Raw genomic sequence first — 21,362 nt, forward strand, 5'->3', positions numbered from 1 at the left:
TTTAATTATTATGTTCTCATGTGTCGTTAATTTGAGTTTGCTTTATGTGAGAAGAATTAAAAATTCACTTGATATGTGACATGCTCATTTAATGTGTCGTAAGTCGTAACCCATTTGTGGACTACTACGTATTTTTTATCGATCTTGTTTGGCTCATATTAACTGCATAGCAAATCAAATTTTAAAGAATCTATGACAATGAACCATTCTCCCAACTTCAATGAAAGACCATAAATTTGAATATTGAAATAAACAAATATTTAAAATTTGATTTGCTAAGATTAAAATTGTTATTTATTTTTTGAATTATTGTATTATACTACATGGAATTCCATTTTATACTTACTCACGTGACAAGATATAATAGATTATTTTTATCTCGTGGGTCCCAAGGAAAGTGTCAACATCACATTTTTGTGTGAGGGAGTAAAAAGAGTATAACTTGGGGGAAGTAGTATTTTTCTTTTTGTATTTGTATAATTAAGCTAATTAAATTAAGTATTTTCTTTAAAAAAAAAAGTATTGTCGTACCTGTAGTGTGTACATTCTGCAAAGGTGTATGTTGTGACTGAATATTATCTAAACTAAAAAAAAAGGAATAAAACAGAAAAATACTTATTATTGAATAAATATTTTTTAAAAATAAGTCTTGTGTAGGGATAATGTTAATTGGTCTCAACCACCACAACTAAGCCACTATGCAATTAAACTATAAAAACACAATTGGGCTCGTTCAAGCTCAAAAAGGTGTGTGTTCTTCCTATGCTGTAAGGTAATATGAGTGACCATTGTGACCACTTCAATTATCTGCCCTTTTAATTTTTTAAAATAAATTTTGGGCTCACAAAAAACATGCTAAAAAATCCATCAATAACGTTATTCTAATAAATTCACAAATTCACTCTCCCTACGCTTCCATGCCAACCCATTTTACGCAATTTCGCTTTAACATCCCTATCAACATTAATCTTTATATATATTTTTTTGGTTTTTCCTACCTTATCAAAAAGAGCTCATGCTTGAATTCATCTTGAGACTACAGAAAGTATCCCATGCTTCTTTTCCTTTCACTACTGTTTCTTTCAAAATGTCAATGAAAAATGACCTAAACAAAAGCACAAGCATTTCTTAGCAGGGAAAAATATCTGCTGGACCCTCTATCAATAGAACAGCACCATTGTTCACTGCCCACAAAAACAATCTCCCAAAACTTGCTTTACATACAACACCTTCAGCCATTATCATCCCTTCACCAAAAGATAAGCCCACATTCCACCAAAAGATAAACCATAAGTCACTACTTTGAACTTTGAAGGTATATACTACTTAATTAAACAACAACATTTCACCATCATATATATATCGATCATTTCTTTTTCAAGATGTTTTGAGACAAAATCTTCTTGCAGAATGGATTGCTTCGCAAAAGAGCCACGTGAGGCCTCACCGCATCAACTAGCAAAGCGCGGAGTGGTCCCTACAAAGTGAAGGAAGTTTAGAATCATGGAAGACGGAAGCGAGATTCTTTGGAGTAACGGGAGAGTTTTGAGTGAAGAAATGAAATTTAGGGATATGAGAAGTGCTTGCAAACCTTGGCGACTCCAAGGGCAGATTGAATGACATAGTTGGCAAAAGGGTCTTGAAGCAGCTGTTCGAATTGAGGCACTGAGATCAATTCATGAATGATTATTGCCCGGCTTTCTTCGATAAATTTCAAGCACTTCTCGACGACATGGCTGCTAAACTTTTGCTTCGAGAGGTGTACAAAGTGCCCTTCGAACTGGGAAAGCAGCAGGGAAGCAGCGGAGTGGTTCTTGAGCTCTATGATATATTGGATCACGTAATTTCTGCAGCACAGAAGCAAAAACATTATGGGGAAACAGATAAACGCTAAGAGAAGGTATTCAACCACAATGATATGAAAGATGATTACGACTAGGATTCAAGGGAAAGGCAATCTCAGCTTGACTCATTTTTGGCTCTGAAATGCCAGTAAGAGTATAAGACAGATAGTGAGGGTTCACATCTTCATCAATCATCAAAATCGAACAACATTCTCCTTTCTTTTAATACATGTGATTTGCATTGCTAACTAGCTTCCATGTTATTACAATTACTCGAGATATAAAACCTCTTATTCTATGTTCATGAGAGGGCTCAAAGGTTTCCTAGTTCAACTTTAGTCCTGCCAAATAAGCTCTAAAGGTTTGATCCCAACCAAAAAATGTAAAAACAATTCTATATTCCATATGTAAAACTATTTCTATGTATTAAAGATGGCTCTAAAGTTTGCCAGTTTAAAGAACAAAAGGATGAAAGTTTTGGGGATTTTGGGTATCATAGTATTCCATGTTTCATCTAGCTAGTAGTCATGAGACAAGAAAGCAAGAAAATCAAATATGCTACTAAGGTTTTCTTACCCAAAAGCATCCTGAGCAAGGATAAGAGCATGAAACGAAATGCATGCCAGCAACTTCTCGCGATGTTTTCCACTTGCATAACCGATGCATTTGTTTAGCACACAGCATCCATACCGGTGAGTAGCAATCTCAAAGCAGTATTTTGCAGCAGCGTTCATAATAAACTGCGTGGAAAGTCATAGAACCAGCAAAACGATTCATAGCTTACCCAAAAGAATAATAACATGCCATATGATAGTGGAAGCATCCCTAATTTAACACACTGAAGTATATATATAGCAACAATATGGAAATGCATGACTTGCTGAATGGAATTGTGCTTATGCAAAATGATCATATACATTTTGTTCAGAACAAAATTTATATTCAACACGTTATCTTCAGTGTTATTAGTGGTTTTCTTACTTTATCTCTAGCAACTATGTCAATGTAAAGTGAGAATTATTCGTGTGTTTCTTGTCATGTACAACTTGAGTATATATACTTGCAGGTGATTGATTGTATGGGTTGTTTGTATCCCGGGACATCATATACCTTATTATGTTCCTTGCTAAGAGATTGCAAGAAACGCTGCAGGACATGATTCCCGTTAAGATCAGTAGCAAGATCAAGAAAACCAGGTTCAAGGGCCTGTATAACTAATGAAATTTCCTGCCTTGTTTTCATTGTATCTATTAGCTTCTGCACAGCACGAGTCCTGATACCACAGCACCAAATCGTATTAGTGATAAGAAAACAGGTTTGGGATATGTAAAAAGCTCGATAAGAATAGATAAGAAACCCGAGAAGTATTTACCCATGTGTGTCCAATGAAATTCTCACTAGCTGGCCTGGTTCTCTAGTCACCCTGAGCACGATTTGCAACCTCTGCTCATCATTGCAGAAATTCAATAACTTCTGCACTAGGTAGTTCCCGAATTGATCCACCATAAATTCCACAATATGATCAATGATTCCATCAAATATTAACTGCACATCTTGAAAGGTCCCTTGATCAAATGCCCTCTGTAAAGCCCTACACCCAAGCTGATCCTTAGCTATTTTACATATATAGTCTTGAACACTCATCAGTGAATTATGGACTGGTTGCGAAGGCATGGGACTAGTAACCGATATCCCAAAACCATCACCACGAGAACCTTCACGATACGCCACACTATGTCTCAAATCATCTTGACAAAAGCCCCCATGTTGGCACTCTTCATTGTATGTTTTAATATTTTTCTCTCTGAATCTTGGCATTGACGCCTCATTCATTTTCTGAGCCTTTAAACAGTTTAAATTGTCATTAGCATAGCATTTTAGAGCTTCTTCTAGTGAAATGAAGTTTTGTTTAGAACCAACAGTTTCACAATCCCTTGAATTTGGCCAAAAAGATGGATCAACCATGCCATTTGGCAACCCTCTAGGCCATTGGTTAAGAACAGGAGTTGAACAGTCATATCCAGAATTCCATCCCTGCCTGTGTTTCATCAACTGAGAACCAATAAATGGGCTTAACAGCTTGTTATCTCCATCATCAGTTACAGGATACTGTGATGACCAGAAACCCTCATCACCACTAGCCCCATTCATGAAACAAGGATGGTTCAATCCAAGTCCACGGTTTATCAGCTCGGAGCGTTGCAAACGGCTTAAACCATTATTACCTCCACCTCCATCATCATTTCCATGAGAAAAGAGACCTTCACCATCACCACCAAAACTTGGTCTATTCATAACACAAGGATTTTGAAATTCAGATTCTCCTCTCTTCTGCCATTTACTCATCTCCAAGAGATGATCCATTCTCCCCTTCTGAGAATCAGAACAAAATGGCCTCACTGAATCATCCACATTATACACTTGCCCTCCAAATGAATACTTATGACTATCTAATAACACTGATTCAGACCCTTTAAGGCTCCCAATATTACACTTCAAATTACTCCCCACTGTTCCATTCATCCAAACCTCCTCAAATCCCACCCCAGATTCATTTGATCCTAATTTCCCATTACTACCCCCATACTCCCCTGCTCCCTTCCCAATATTCATTCTGTAAAGATCATCACACAACCCCAGATTCTCTTCATTGTAGCCTTTCAACACCCCAGAAGAACTCAAATGCCCTGAAACACTATTCCTGCCATTCAAAGCTTGATTCCCAGAGTGATCAAACGGGAAAAAAGATGAAGACGACGAACCGTCTCCCCAGAGCCCATACCCACCAGTCAATGATCTCGAAGGACCCAGTGGCGGAACACCCATTACCACACCATTAACGTACTGATTCTTCACACTCCCTTTTCCTTTAGCACCATACATCACTGCATAGGACCTTATACAACAGTATCACGGCAAAATAGATAAATACGGACCTAAATACACAGAAAGAAGAAGAACAAGAAGCTACCCAGAGCGCGAGAGTATGCGTATATATGGTTTGTATGTAGATATATATGTGTTTAGATATAAGCGAAGCTGCAATGGAATTTTCTTGGATTTTGGGGATTTTAAGGAGGGGTGGTTGCAGATGGATATTCGGTAGAGAATGGAGAAGAAGGTGGGTGTGCTCACGCCATTAAAATGAGGAGCGGAGCATTTTGAAGCTCTGCGTGTGTTGTGTATGCCCACTACAAGACGCAGAGAGAAGTGGCAGTGTGCAGAGGAGAAAAAAAGAAACAAACTTGCAGAGAGAAAAAGAGAGAGAGGTGGCTTGGCTGTTGGCTCTGAATCTGACAACTATGAACCAATTTTTTGTTTTATTTTTATCAATTTTTGTGCATTAAAAAAGGGATAATTATGAGATGTTGGTTTTGGTTTAGACAAAAAGAATTGAACTATATGACAATACTTTTTATAGTCATTTTACATTTATCAGCTCGAAAAAGTTTAATATTATAAGCATATCAACTAGCTTAACAGTTCTTTAATTTTCAGCTTCTAATTTATAACTTTTCAGCTTTTGGATACTTTTTAATTTTCAGTTACCTTTTTAAGTTATTTTGCCAAACATAACTAACCTAGTGTCATGAGTAGACATTAACTATACGAAATGTCTTTAAGTCCAGATTAAGATGTGTGCTTGCAATTGTGACTCCTATACTTAATATCAGTCCAAATAAATACTTCGTAGTAAAAGTTTTGAGTTTGTGCAATAAGAATGGTGTCGACGAGCACTTATAAAAATATTATTAATAATATAATTTAAATTATTCAATATCACTTCAGTTATCTCGTTACTTGTTATTTTTTAGTATGTGGCGTTTTTACATTTTAGCATTGTTAAAAATGTTTAATAGCAACACATATAACGTTGGCATTGCGGTGTGTTTATAGGATAAGCTCGTGACGATTTATCATGGCTTGGTGTTTTGTTGGAATATAGGTTACAGAAACATTGAACTAGAGAGTGGTTTGGTAGTGAGAGTGGAGAAGATCACCTTTTGAGGGCACAGGAATGATCTTCGTAGCACATGACTAATGGCATCAAGTCAATCACAAGTAGAGAGTAGGAGTGTATAAAAAGGATAAGATGTTGTGCATATATAATTAATACAAATGTGAGTGACGTATAAGATGGTTTCGTGTTTTACCATGCTCGAATGGAATGAGACCTATTTTGGCGGCTAATAGCGAAAAAAAAAAAAAAAAAAAGCTTCAAACGCACATTGCACACATCCTCTAGGCACATATGATGTGCACACCAGCATATATTTTTATTGTTCTCTCGCATACGGATCTCAGAAAAAACTCAATTATCTACACACAAAAAAGGAAGGTTATTAAGGGTGGGTATGGCATAGATCTTATTTGGCAAACACGAGAATGATTGCCCCTGAGTAAATGCTCTTTTACGATAGATGAATTTAGTACAAGATGATTGCTTGTCAAAAGTTTACAAATTTGGACCATTTAAACATAGAACGTAACAACCTAACCATGCGAACCACGCGATGGCCAGCCAATTTTTCAAATTTTTTTTGTGTAATAATAACCTCTTAACAACCATGTTGTGCCAAGTCTTGTTAGCTTGATTTCTAAGTGAAATTTGTGTCGACATTCCCTAATGAACAAATTGTTCTTGGGGTAATCTCAATTGGACTAAGTTCATTCAATTCGAGTCACCATCACCACTGAGATACTATACTACGAAGTATCCGCTAATATATTAAGTAATAAATATTATAGAGCGCCTTATAGGTCATAGTAAATGAAAAATGTCACTTAATATTTGCTTTCAGAGATGTAGTATAATAACCCAATGGGGTAGCTCAAGTGGCAAGTGAGCTCTCTTTATGGGGAGGAATTTTGGGAGAGCCCGGGTTCAATTCCCACTCCTATGTCTCTCGGAGCGAACGTGGGTGGACCCCCGACCGTTACATGGACGGAGAGAAAGACCCTGTCAATTCAAAAAAAAAAATAAAATTACATTGACTCAATTTATTTCTTTTTAGACTTGATGGATAAATTTATAGAGTATATGATATAATTTGATAAACTCAATAAATAAAATTTTTATAGGATAATGAGGAGGTGGGGTGTGAATTTCAGAGAAATTTCAGAAAGAAAGGAGCGGGGGTAAAAACTGAAAAGCAAAGAGAGAGAAAAGGGACAAAAAAGACACACACAAAAACTGATCGAATCAGCATGCCAGAAATTGGTTATTGAAAAAAATGAAAAGTTGTGTCAAATATAAAATATCTGAGCCAGTCCTTCAACAAATATTGTACACGTCACTATTTTTAAATAATTATTTTTCTGGGGGCACATTTTCAAATTATTATTTTTCTTGGGTACTAAGCAAGTATTTCGACCCCAGTTCTGCGTGGCAACAATTGCATGATCGTAAGTACGAGGTTCATATTCCTTGGAATTTCCTGACCAACATTAAATTTAGCATTTTTTGTTGTGACAGGATTAATTATTAGTGTTGATAAGATTTGAATTAGTGATATTCTAAATAAAAATTACGATTGTTAATGATCTTGTGGTCTAGTGGCACGAAGTGATTACCTCATATGAGAGGTTATGAATTTAAGCCCTAATAGGGGTGGTATTAACTTTTTGTGCTTCAGTAGGCTGAGAATGACCGTTGCTCATAACTAACCGACACAACTAATGAGAATTAATTACCCTTCATTAATGTTGAGCATATAATATAATATATAAACATAAATGTGCAGTCCAACTATCAGCTTAGGTTTTTAGTTGGATGGAGCACATACTTCAATTTGGTATCAGAGTCATGCAAAAAACAAAGATTATGGTTCACATCTGTTAAGTTTTCCGTTAACTTTTAACTTACCCATTAATTTTTATAAGAAAGGTCTTAGGTTCGAACCTCATCTCAATCAAATTTAACATAATTAAGTTTCTCACTCTATTTTTACTCTTATTAAATTAAATAAATTAGTAGCTACAACAAAAAATTATACATATGTATTTCTTTAATTTAGAATTATGTGTCCACAATACCTTTATTTGAAAAAATTATTCATTATCAAAAACTTAAATTAAATAAGAGAAATAATTTCATTAGTTATATTGTATTTATTTTCTCTCATGCAAAGATTCTTTACATTCAAATTTATCAATTGATATTCATTATATTATTCATTATCTTATTTTTACAATATCTTGTAATTAAATATCAGAGTTACAGTACAAAATAATGTTATATATTTATTTACTAAGTATTTTATTAATACTATGAAAAAAGAAATTTAAAATAATTTGAAACTAATTATATTAACTACTTGGGGATTGGTTGACAAAGAGAGTACTCAAATAACCCAACAAATTGAAGCGGAATCACTCTATTTTACTCTTATTGAATTAAATAAATTAGTAGTTACACCAAAAAATGATACATATGTATTTCTTTAATACCATGAAAAAAATAAAAAAGAATAGTTTGAAACCAATCATATTAACTACTTGGGGGATTTGTTGGCAATGAAAGTACTCAAATAACCTATTACCCAGCAAATTGAAGCGAGAAACTACCTTTTAATATCTTTGGAATACATAATATTTTAAATTTTTATTAATTTATTTAATCTTTTTTCTTAAACTATGGATTTCTTTATCCACAATAACTCATTCAACAATAATGGTTGAATCAAATGAACCCCAAGCAGAACACCTAAAGGAAAGTCCATAGCTCCTATATCATAATCTCATTGCATGACGTTGTCATCTATGCTACCAACAATAACCGAATTGCAAATAACACACTATCAACAAAAAGAAAGAGAACAAATAGTAAAGATGAAGACAATGACAATGTTACTCAAAATAGAATTAAGAACACTTAGAAAAATTTAAATTAAAAGTAATATTTATTTAGACTATCATTTTTAGACCAAATATTTAGACTATCGATTTTACAAAGTTGCAAACATTTATTTTAGTAATAATTATAATGAATTTTCTATATTATCTTGGATTCATATACTTTGAGTTAGATATTTAAATAAAAAAATTTGACATTCAATTACCCATGTATAAACTTCTCCTATATAATCTTGCATTGGTATACTTTCAAATATTTATTTAAATATAAACATTGGGCATCAACCCATTCGCGCAATGCGCGTATAAAACTAGTAATATAAACATAAATGTGCAGTCCAACTATCAACTTAGGCTTTTAATTGGATGGAGCACATGATTCAATTTGGTATCAGATCCATGCAAAAGGTCATGGGTTCGAATCTCTGCCGCCCAAAAAAAAGATGTTGCTTGAGCATAACTTAGGCTTTTAGTTTGCTGAGGAGGTCAAAAACAACTTAATGGTACAACGTAAAGGAATTGAAGCCTCCTTTTTCTTTTTTTTTTTTCCCAAATTAGTGAGTTAGTTGGGTTGCCTTATAACTCTTAATTATTAAATACAAAAATTTGAATTAAAAATTTCAATTTTCTTCATTCATCGTAATTTCTTTAGTACATAATCAAAGAGAAAGTAATTAACAAAATTTTGACAAGTGATTTTTAAAAATTTTCGATGAGTCATGTTTGCAATATAGTGCAAAGTTCTAAATTTAGACGAGGATAACATTTTATTTTCTAGTAAGCTATAGTTGTTGTATAAAATAGAATTTTAGATTTGACTAATAACGCCCTTGTCCATTGTTATATAGGACGAGAACTTTTTGTTATTGTTTAAACTTAGGACAGTTTATAGTTATGGAAGATAAGCAATTTTTTTTAAAATGACAATTAACAAATAATCACACCAGCAAACAATATAACGGGCAAAATTTATATTAATTGTGATATATTTAAACAATACTAATGTCAAAAGTTGTGTTAACACCCTCTTAGTCGAACATGTATTTGGAGCGAAAGTTTTTCATGTCACTAAAAATAAAGAAGACAATTAAACTCAACTCTAATTGGAAAAATTGATCCCCACCCTAGTGGGATGTAGATAGAATTTTTTTTCGAGAAACGAGGACAGAATACAGAGAGCTTTCCCACTCTGGTCGAGAATAGGGATGCCATCCCCTGCCTTGAACCCCTTCCGGCTGTCCTTGATTTCTCGAATTATATTTATATATAATAATTAATTATTTTTATATGATATAAAATTATAAATTTAAAAAGTACTTTTATTTGAAATATTTGAATAAATGATAGACTAATAAACTAATTAAACCTTATGGTCCGGTGGCATCTGATTACACCACTATATAGAAGGGGTGATTTGAGTCTCAGTAAAGGAAATAATGATAAATAAAAAAAGCTAATTAAATATTCAAATATACCAATTTACATTGTCATGATAGCGTTAATGTAAACGGGGTCTACGATTACGCTACGAATACGTGTGCTACGGGTGGTGAAGGATGTCGCTCGGTGGGTCACCGGCCGACGACTGAACGGTTCGAAGCTATATCGCTCTACGAGTGACGAACAGTAATAAAAAGTAAGCAAGAGAAAGATGATGATCAAATCGCAAGTGTATTAGTCTAGTACTGATGAGTTCTCCCTCCCCCAAATGAGGGGTGTGATCCCCCTATTTATACTAAGCAGGTCACGTGAGTACTCAACGGATGACATGCGGATGGTCTGACGTGTCATGTCGGCATTGGTCACCTTGAACAGTCGCTCTGCAGGATCTCCGTGACGTGCTCGAGGTGGCAGAGCAATTACTCACAAAATGCCATCACTTGTCGCCTCGAGCATTGCAAACGATTAGAATCTTCGGGGAGCTCAAATGATTCCTATAATTCGGAATCTCCTAGCTCCTTAGTAGGCTGCCCGTAGGGTGGCAATAAGTCGCCCGTAGGATGATAATAGGCCGACCGAGTGGTTGTTGACGGAGTGTAGAGTGGTTGATGCGGACCGACCGAGTGGATGTCGACGGAATGTAGAGTGGTCGATGCGGACCGACCGAGTGGTTGTCGACGGAGTGTAGAGTGGTGGATGCGGACCGACCGAGTGGTTGTCGACGGAGTGTAGAGTGGTGGATGCGGACCGACCGAGTGGATGTCGACGGGGTGTAGAGTGGTCGATGCGGACCGACCGAGTGGTTGTCGACGGAGTGTAGAGTGGTGGATGCGGACCGACCGAGTGGATGTCGACGGGGTGTAGAGTGGTCGATGCGGACCGACCGAGTGGTTGTCAAGTAGGGTGGTAAAGTGCGCGCGTAGTCCAATTGCGTATTTACCCATCACATCCCTAACTAAAAATTATTAGAGAGAAAATTATTAGAGAGAGAGAAGAAAGATATCCAGAATAATACTTTCGTACTACGCGTCATCATCGTATATATTCCCCGGCCAAAACCGAATCGAACCGCGAAGCTTTGCTCCGGGAAAGCTAACGACAATGGCGACGGCCGGTTTAGGTTACGTATCCGCTATGCTGGTAACGAGAAGACTTGGTTACAACTCAAAATTCAGTTCCTCTCCGCTGACTCCCAAAGCCAATCGACTTTTCGCGGCTAAAATTCGCGCCTTATCAACTACCTTCGTCGAGGACAAGCCTGTAATTGTTTTCCATTTCCTATGAATTTTTAATTTTTTTCAAGGAAACTGTGAAACTTATGCTCTGAAATGTTATGGATTTTCGACTAAATTTGGCTTAAATTCACTGCAGCCTTCAATATGTTGCAAATTTGGTTCGTGAAATTAAGATTAAATGATGTTGTTCTCTCTTCTGTGCCGAGTAGAGAACTTGAAATATGGATTTATGCAAAAACTGCCGTTAGATTGGTGTTTATGTTGTCGTTGTGCTCACATAATGTTCTCCATGTTACTATGTTAGGTTCGTCTTATAGATGAAAAGAAGGTGGAATTACGGACAAACCTTTTAGCATGTCCCATTTGCTACGATGCCTTTACTTGGAATGGTGATCCGGGGTTATCCTTGTAAGTTAACAGTATATAAATCTTGAAATAAGCATATGGATAGTCTCAGACTTTCAATTTGCTTTATTCATAATTGATGTCATCTTTAGTTTATCATTTGGAAATGAGAATTTGAGTATATATTTGAGTTAGACTACGAGGTGTCCTTAGTAGGTCTTAACTATAGGAGACAACTTTAATCCAGTACCATACTCAGACAGTTAGACTAATCCTCGTTCTCACCGGGCTTGTTCAATTAAGGGGCAAAGTGGCCATATTGGTTTTCCATACAAGAGGGGATTTTGAACTTCCGACCTCTCTTAAGGGATGAGAGTGCACGGCCACTCACACCAACCGAGCTGGTTTGAGTATGATTTCTTTGATTATACTTTTGTCTGATGATTTTTTGCTGCAGGAGTTCTATGGCTCAGTCTAGCTTAGAATGCAGCACCTGCCGGAAGAAGTACTATGGCAACGAGACACATGTTGACTTGACAATTGCTGGTGGTGGCAACGCTTATGGAGAATCCCTGGCAGCTTCTACTGAGATTTTCAGGTATTGTTGCTGCAATCCTGCTTTAAAAAAAGTTGCGTTTAGACCACAATATGTTATATTCATGGCATTGTTGTTATTGTGGATCTTATGTCTCTAGGCAGCTTCTCATTTCTATTTCAAGAAAGAGGAAAGGATGGTTGTTCTCATTTTGTGCTGTTTAATTTCATATGATCTAACTCCATGCTTTGTTGGAACAGGCTTCCTTTGGTGTCCTTTCTTTACGAGAGGGGCTGGCGACAAAGCTTTTCTCTATGGGGTGGTTTTCCTGGCCCAGAAAAAGAGGTGCTGTGGTTTTCCTTTGGTGTCCTTTCTTTGGTTTTCAGCTAGACTCTGAAAATTGAAATAAAAACATATTGGCCTGCCAATTTTAAAGGGAAAACTCAATTGGTGTGAACTACGAGCTAGTCATGTGGGTTCTCCCGTGTTCATCTGCCAATAAAGACTAATATTACTATACATATTTAACTTACATGCTAATAGCAATATAATGCTCTACTGCAGTTTGAATTGATGCAAGATTATCTTAAACCGGTCATGGGTGGAAATATCATTGATGCTAGCTGTGGAAGTGGTTTATTTTCAAGACTGTTTGCCAAGAGTGGACTGTTTTCTCTTGTTGTGGCTTTGGATTTTTCTGAGACCATGTTGCAGCAGTGCTATGAATTCATCAAGCAGGAGGAAAACTTTCCTAATGAGTAGAAACCCATCCCCTAATTCTTAGCCAGTTCTCTGGATATTTTTGCATTTTCTTTTGGGTTGCAATTGCATCTTTAGTCTAAATGGAGATCTGGTTTCCTGAAGGAACATAATCTTGGTTAGAGCTGATATCTCGAGGCTTCCATTTGCATCAAGCTCCGTGGATGCTGTGCATGCTGGTGCTGCGTTGCATTGTTGGCCTTCACCATCAGCAGCGGTAGGTGTTTCTGATTTTTCTATTCAATTTCTAACTGTTTTTATTTATCCAAATAAGAAAGACTTGGACATCAATTAGTCCTCAACTGATGATGAATTATCACCTTGTAGACAAATGTGGAGTACTATGATATGATAGCTAATTGATTGGATTCAGTCTTTTAGTGTGATTTGGCCCATATACATTATAGTCCAGTTCAGTGACCTTAGTTCAATCTAATTATCTAATTTCAAGTGATCAACATACATTATGTTACAAGGAATTTTATGTTATCATCCCATTTCAAACATACATTATGTTTGTGTCTAGAACTCAATACAAAAATAAACAGCATGGAGAGTATACGGGCACTTATGGTCATGTACCTGCTGTTCTTATGTTATTCATGTGGCTTCTGTATACTGATAGTGATCTATATTTTGGTGGTCATGTACCTGCTGTTCTTATGTTATTCATGTGGCTTCTGTATACTGATAGTGATCTATATTTTGGTAATACTGATTTCACAGGTTGCTGAGATAAGTCGAGTATTACGGCCTGGGGGGGTATTTGTTGCCACAACCTACATAGTCGATGGCATCTATTCACTCACCCCATTCGTAAGACCTCTACGCCAAGTGAGTTCCTCGTCTTCTTGTCATTTCAGAATGTTCACATTCTTTAAGTTATGTTTGGTGGATTTCATATATGATGAATTACAGTTACCTATGGTCTATGGATGCAGAATTTTGCTCAAATATCGGGCAGTCACATATTCTTGGACGAGAAAGAACTTGAAGATCTTTGCACCGCGTGTGGGCTTGTGGGTTTCAAGTGCATCAGGAATAGGCGCTTCATCATGCTTACCGCCATGAAGCCTACCTAGTTGATTGTTGTGGCTGCCAGTTGCGTAAACTACTACTACTACTACAGGCTTTTCTTGTTACTTGTGTTCTTCCATTAGTACTAAGATGGAGGCATCATTCAACAAGATTGCTAATTGCTGTGCATAGCTTTACAGAAGCAGAAGTGATTTCTGTTGACAGAAGATTACAATAAACCAAATATGCTTGTGACAATAATGTACCAAAATCATCAACTGTATATATGAAATGAATCCCTGTTTCTAAGACCCCATATAATGTAAAAACTCTGGCAGTGATATCATCATTGCTGCAATGAATTCAATGGTAACTTGTTCTATATTCTTGGATTAACCGATACGATTGTGTATTATTACTAGCTAACCTTGTGATTAACACCTTTTCGTCACTGTCGTCAAGATCAGGTCCATCCTTGCCATAGTTCTGTTCAGCATCCAGACGACGCTCCTTCGCTTCACATGGCAGAACTTGTGAGTATTGTCCTCTCAGAGCTGAATTCCCCCCCATGTTTAAGAGCTGCATTTCTGATCTTATCAGAGCTTTCATTCGTGCAAGGTCCCTGTCTCTCGGGTAGGTACAGTAGAGAAAAGAGTAGATGAAGCAACACAGCACCATTGGAGTTCCTATTGCAGTGAACAGCGCCTTGGCTAAAGACGTTGCATTCTTTCTGTCAGTAGCAATGCTCTGTGCATCTCGGGGAACCGGTCTGTAGCCATAAACATTCTGGGATAGTAACCCTACAACAGGAGGGGCAAAGGAAGACAATACAGATTCAAATGATCTATCCAGAGCATAGATACTCGTCCGCCACTCCTCAGGTACAATCTCTGCAAAAATTGGACTAATGACCACTCATTATAGCAGAAACCATAATGCCTGACTAAAATTGATCAAGCATGTCATAGATAGTTAAGGATGCCAAAGGCCTTGTGGTCGAGCAGCATAGCTGTGGCTTCTCAAATGAGAGGTCTTAGTTCAAATCCCAGTGTGGGGGCATTGACTCTTTGTGCTTCAATAGCTTGAGAAAGTATGTATGAACAGATACTACATTATAACAGAGTCAATAGTACTAAAAAAAGAGATAGTTAAAGGATTTAGTATTTAGCGCCATAACTTAAGAAGTCGTGGATGAAGATCTTTACTTGTTTGTGGCTGCAGAATTCCATGATATGAAGAACCCTGTAATGAGCAAGACTAGAGCGTGCAGGAATACTGAGGATGGATCATTGGGTAATGCCAGCAAGAGAATTGCAGCGAGGGGGATAGCGGATGCTGAGCTTATTTGTGACAAGATTATTCGTCCATGATTTGGAAGACGCTGGGATAACAGGTCTCCAGCCTTGCCTCCAAACAGGCCTCCGATAGAACAACCAACCACGAATGTCCCTGTAAGAATGGCGGTCTGCAGATGGGAAAAACCCGTAAGCTCTAACCACATTGGGGTGAATGACAGAGCTGACCAGGGAAAAGAGCCAGTAACACCCTGAGCTACAATTATCTGGAAGGATGGTATCTTCATGACTGTTTTCGCTTCGTGAACCAGGTCAGTGGCCTCCGACCAAAAGGATTTTTCGGGAGCTTCACCATGGCTATTACCTCTTAAACTGCCATCTGGGAAGTGAGGATCATTTGCAAAGAGGCGAACTAAAATCCCGACAACAACACTGATAATTCCTACTAGATGAAAGGAAACTCTCCACCCAGGAATCCCCATGAATGTAATGGGAGCTATCAGCAAGGCAAGTAATCCCCCAACAATGGAACCTATGTTGCTGGTGAACTGCAGCCACCCAAAAGCCATTCCTCGGTTGCTGTCATCTGTTGAGTCTGCTACAAGGGACTGAATTGCAGGTGCAACTATGGCCAGCCCTATCCCATTCAAGGCTCTGGATACTGCCACCTTATCAAGAAACAAAAACATAGCCCCCCTGGTCAGCTCAGTTAGTTCCTAAGCAATAAATTGTAGGTAAGACACAAAATTGAACCTGGCAGCCATACCAATAGTTATGCCATAGATCCAGGTCCACCTTACAAGGTGAATCCGTGTCCATTTACATACTGAATGTTCACAATTCAAATTATGAACATTCAGTATGTAAATTGTGTATTTTGGACGCAGGTCCACCTTGCAAAATAAAGGTGGGTCCACAGAATAATTTGCCCCATAATGTGGGACACCTAATGTGGTGGGCAACACTAGTCCTCCCAGTTAATGGGCTTGATAGCCCCAATATGGGAGTTACACATAATGCAGTGGTCACCCTTAGTCCTCTCACCTAATGAGTCTGGCCGCCACAGTGTGGAAGTTACAAGTCTTACAACCAATACAGCGGACGCTACTGGTCCTCCCACCTAATGGGCCCCTTAGTCACCTTGCCCACCACTATCCTGTCGGACTAGGGTGTGTGCCATAGGGCAAGGGAATTTTGCCTTAGGTTGAGAGACCAAAAATGTGATTGGACATTTAATTCCTTGGAATTCAATTTGATTCATGTTGGTGATAAATGCAGGCAGTTCATAAACAAGAAGAGTTATTGTGGAAAATAATGGAACAGTAAAAGGAAAATGAGAGACCTGAAAAAAGGAGGAGGAGAAGGCAACGAGGAAGGTGGCGGCGGCCCAGAGGAAAGCTCCATAGGCAATAACATGAGCTCGGTTATGGCGGACAGAAAGATAGGCTGCAAGAGGGTAGCAAAGAGACTGTACAATCGAGCGGAAAAGGGTGAGCGAGCCCAGGCGGGTAGGGTCGGCGTGAAGGGCCTCTCCGACCTCCTTGTAAACTCCGGGAAGCAATGACTCGTCGGCGCGTTCCATAATTCCGGCCAAATTCACCAGCAGTAAGGTCAGCGTTCCCGGTTTCAATTCCATTTTCCTGGAATGAACTGATAAATGCTCTGCTAATTCTGTATTTCTTAGCTTTTCTTGAAGATAGACCAAGGAAGAGCTGCAATTTACAAAACGGATACTGGAATGTTGTACAGGAGTACAGGTGGTGTTTCTTGTTCTTTGACAGATGTTTCATACTTTGAAAATCATGTCAGAGGTCTTCCATGGGAGCAAGAAAACTTATTATTTTTTTTAGTCGGTTAATGACGGTTGAAAGTTGAAACATTCCATTCCATTGTTTCAAACACTGACTATTAGATTAAACAAACATTAATTTAGTACAAGTCAAACATCAATTTTAATAAGCACAGCTGAGTCACTTTTTCTGGAAATTCAGTCCACTGGCATATGCTCTTGGAAGTGCCATTTAGATACCAGTCTTGTCTTATGCGGGCCAACCCACTTTTCTTAGCCCAAGTTCTTCGATTGGTCGGGCAACCCACTTGTGTGACAATTTAAGAAATGGGCCTAACTAATTCCTTAGTTTATTTGGACCCTAAGGAGTGTGGGTTGGGGGGGGGGGGGGGAAGGTACTGCTGGGCCCTAAGGAGTATGTGGGGATGGGTGGGGAGGTACCGCCAGGGCAAATTATTGTACAGCTATGTGAATCATAATCAAATGTACATTTTTAATGTACTAAATATACATTATTTTTGTACTGAATGTACATTATTTTTGTACTGAATGTACATTATTTTTATACTATAAAAATAATGTACATTCAGTACAAAAATAATGTACATCCCCTGAATATAATGTACATTATTTGTGAATATAATGTACATTATTTGTATACTGAATGTACATTATTTTTATATTGAATGTGCATTATTTAATAGTATGGTCCACACAGCTGTGTGGACCATGGTCCACACAATAATAATTGTACCGCCAGCCCTAATATGGCCCTTAATGTTAGTTACACTTTCAAAATTTTCTTTTGAAGATGACACTGTTTAATTGGATACTTTAATATTTAATTATAAGTTTGGCTTGGGATTAGCTAAATAATAGGCACACAATAATTATAAACCACATTAGGAGAGAATTTAGGAGGATGAAAAAACATTTTCTTTATCTAAGACCGAACAATTTGGAGCATCAATAGCACATATGATCTAAAAGGAATATTCTTGATAGGTTAGCCTTCTAGGCGCTGCTTCCATACCCACTAAATGTGTTATTCTTACAAGAAGTTGTTCCAAGCACAATTTAAATCTTGCCGAATATGCTTGAAAAGTTACATAAATAGTTACGACTTTGTATTTGATGGTCTAATGTCTTATTCCCTATCAAAACAATGCCTTAATACCTTATTATCACTAAACAACACCAAACTCATCAAATATAATATTTCTCTGTGTATTAGCCTCAATCTATACTCCATTTTTCCATCTAAATTGTAACATCTAATCATCTATCATATCTATACCAATTACTCTTGAACTTCCAACACAACTTTTACATTTCAAAATCATCATGTACTTTCACTATTACTCGATATAACAAATCGGAGTCAATTTATACCAATAAACTATAAAGATTTTTAGCATTCACTGTCTAATTTGTCCCAATTTCACAATTTGCACTTGTATGGATAAAGCCTAGCTAAATTCGTGCTTGTAACCGAAGGCATTGAAAGAAAGGGGTCCTCGGATCACGTGACTAATCGTTCTCCTTTACGTATAAGACACGTGCGTCGCTTTTTCTCATCCAATCCCGTATTCCTCGATCACTTTGGACTTTTGAGGCGTTTAAACCTTGTTTCCTAAGCCTACCGATGTTGCCTTCCTTTTCATTCTTCCTACGTAAAACCATCTTCTCTGCTTCACAATCAAGATATATGTACGTGTCCTCCTTATCTTCTTTCATGCATATATGTACTTTTACAATGCAACTCTATTTCACGATGTTGAACATGATCGATAAAAGTGTCACGCATATTTAGTATTGAGTTACTGAAAGTGTCGTTGGACGGAAACTGGTAAAGTTTTTAAAGACCAAGTTCAGCACACAACCTTTTACTGGTCTTCGTGCTGTGTACTGGACTTTGCCCTTAAAGGGCCAAGGCTAAGTCCCACTCCTTTTGAGGTAGCGAAAATAACTATTAATTATACCAATAATTGAATGGTCCTTAAGTTTGATGTAGATTAAATTTATGTTTTTTTTTTAAAAAAAAATATTTTATTTTTCTAAATACGTAGAAGATTTTTACTAAAAAAATGTGTATATATACACCAAACATGAAGCCTAACAACCTCCAATACCTAGTTGGGTGAGATTCATGGCCCCCTAGGCCCTAGCATGTTTGTATGTAAAACAAAGAATGCAATAAGCTAGCTACTCGATTAGACTTGTATATGACTATACATATATAAGTAGTTCAATTTTTAATAATATTCTCTAATGTCCTCCAACACTTAAAAAAAAATTCATTATTATATTGTAATAAAAATGGTGAGGTGTGGCGGGGTTGAGTTGATGGTGGACAAGTCGTAGCTGGATCTTTCAAGGTTTTGTACGTCTTTCGTTTGTGTTATACGCTAATTAGACAAATTAAGGTACGAGATTAGAGGTTTTAACGAGCAGGCAATACACTTGGGAAGTTGTTGTCGCTATGCTATTATCCCCTTTCATATTTGGCTTAGGATCCTAATCCCACTTTAATTTCATTTTCAATTGTTCTATTATATTTTACATTATCTTCCTCGAAAGCCCAATTTTGGCGCCACGTTTCATAAATATACCCTCCTAAGTTTTATTAAGAAGCATCCTTTGTGCTTCTAGCAGACCAACTTTAATTTATCTTTGTTTTATGTCCATGACTTTTAGTGGAAGGGTACGTATTACTAATACTCTTAAATTAGGAGTTTGAACACAACATAATATTTTTTGGATGGTTTAATTTTATCTTAGATGAAACTTTTAGGTGCGTTTTGGGGAGATGTGGATATTAAAAATGCAAAAAAAAAAAAGAAGAAGAAGAAGAAGAAGAAGAAGAAGAAGAAGAAGAAGAAGAAGAAGAAGAAGAAGAAGAAGAAGAAGAAGAAGAAGAAGAAGAGCAAGGTGTTAGGATTAAACGCTTACCACTTACGTCAAAAGCTATAGTTAGTAGCGAAAGCGTAACTTTATTTCCTTATAAACCACCATCACATTTTTGAGACATTGGGTGTTGGATTTGACCTTTACTCTTTACTGGCTTCCGCCCAATAATTCTCAGCCACCGGATGTTAGACTTGACCTTTTACCAACATCTGCCTAACATAGGGTGCTGAATTTAGTCTTTCAAATTTCTGCCAAACAATCCTTAGTCACTTAGTGCTGAATTTGGTCATTTACCAATGTTAGACTAGGCCTTTTACCGGCCTCTTCAATTCCTAACACAGGTGCTGAATTTAGCCTTTTAAACTTCCGCCTAACAATTCTTTAATCACTTAATGCTGAATTTGATCCTTTACCGGCATCCGCTTAACAATAACATTTTAAGAAAAGAAAAAGTATACGAAAACCCTATATATGATGGAATTGAAGTGGTGTTCCTTAATTTTGTAGAGTGTCGGGGTGGATACATGTGTAGAACTGTAGAAGGTTGGCATTTGTGTTCATCTAATAGTCGAAAATATTGACTACTTTATAGAGTTGGGGTATATGGTAGGTCGTTCCAATGATTCTCCACACATTCTATTCTATTATTATCCTCCGACCATATACTATAACTTTTTTTAAATTTTTTTCTGCATGTCCCCAGCTCTGCCATGAAGGGTCAGTAAAATTTCTTCTCCTCTGTCGGCAACCAAATTACTGAGTCTTTTAAGGTAGATTTTATTGATGATTAGGGGATGGGTTTTTAGTGGCTGAGCTTAGCTAATTAAGGATTTTGGCAGGGACACAATATCTGGTTCTAACAAGAAAGCAGGTGAATGTCAAGTGGTAAATTATATCTAAAGAATTTTTTTTGGAAAAAGTGTCAAATAGGCCACTGAACTTATCGTTTTTGTGTAATTGGACCATTGAACTTAAAAAGTGTGCAATTCAACCATCAAACAAGCAAAATTTGTACAATTGGACCATTTTTACAAAATTTTTTAATTCAATTTGAGTTAAAAACATTTCAATATTGACTTCCAACTAGTATGGTAGAAGAAAATGTCACTCTTAATACATATATGTTAGTAATATAATTGGATTTTACTAGAAAATTTTTGAAAAAATGGTCCAATTGCACAAATTTTGCTTGTTTGATGGTTGAATTGCACACTTTTTAAGTTCAATGGCCCAATTGCACAAAAGCGATAAGTTCAGTGGCCTATTTGACACTTTTTCCATTTTTTTAGTACTACTGACTCTGTTACAATTGCCTCTACTGAAGCTCAAACCCACTCC

At 37.0% G+C, this 21,362-nt stretch overlaps 3 protein-coding genes across 3 annotated transcripts; 1 reads left to right on the forward strand and 2 right to left on the reverse strand.

The window, feature by feature from the left end:
• Positions 1 to 965: 965 nt before the first annotated feature.
• LOC116023736 lies at positions 966 to 4,727 on the reverse strand. The gene is made up of 5 exons (XM_031264745.1): positions 3,217 to 4,727; positions 2,955 to 3,117; positions 2,421 to 2,584; positions 1,592 to 1,847; positions 966 to 1,477 (listed from the first exon to the last, which is right to left on the reverse strand). The coding sequence occupies exons 1-5, from the start codon at positions 4,725 to 4,727 to the stop codon at positions 1,367 to 1,369; spliced, it is 2,205 nt and encodes a 734-aa protein (XP_031120605.1). The 3' UTR covers positions 966 to 1,366.
• Positions 4,728 to 11,115: 6,388 nt separating this feature from the next.
• LOC116022385 (uncharacterized methyltransferase At1g78140, chloroplastic) lies at positions 11,116 to 17,311 on the forward strand. The gene is made up of 13 exons (XM_031263096.1): positions 11,116 to 11,399; positions 11,679 to 11,782; positions 12,177 to 12,317; positions 12,515 to 12,599; positions 12,819 to 13,012; positions 13,119 to 13,230; positions 13,740 to 13,847; positions 13,955 to 14,399; positions 14,498 to 14,563; positions 14,649 to 14,911; positions 15,252 to 16,059; positions 16,604 to 16,935; positions 17,026 to 17,311. The coding sequence occupies exons 1-8, from the start codon at positions 11,241 to 11,243 to the stop codon at positions 14,093 to 14,095; spliced, it is 1,044 nt and encodes a 347-aa protein (XP_031118956.1). The 5' UTR covers positions 11,116 to 11,240; the 3' UTR covers positions 14,096 to 14,399; positions 14,498 to 14,563; positions 14,649 to 14,911; positions 15,252 to 16,059; positions 16,604 to 16,935; positions 17,026 to 17,311.
• On the reverse strand, positions 14,190 to 17,078 carry LOC116022384. Its single transcript, XM_031263094.1, has 3 exons — positions 16,668 to 17,078; positions 15,236 to 15,993; positions 14,190 to 14,934 (listed from the first exon to the last, which is right to left on the reverse strand). The coding sequence occupies exons 1-3, from the start codon at positions 16,959 to 16,961 to the stop codon at positions 14,394 to 14,396; spliced, it is 1,593 nt and encodes a 530-aa protein (XP_031118954.1). The 5' UTR covers positions 16,962 to 17,078; the 3' UTR covers positions 14,190 to 14,393.
• Positions 17,312 to 21,362: the final 4,051 nt, after the last annotated feature.

This window comes from Ipomoea triloba, chromosome 6 (genome assembly GCF_003576645.1).
Source record: "Ipomoea triloba cultivar NCNSP0323 chromosome 6, ASM357664v1".
NCBI lineage: Eukaryota > Viridiplantae > Streptophyta > Magnoliopsida > Solanales > Convolvulaceae > Ipomoea > Ipomoea triloba.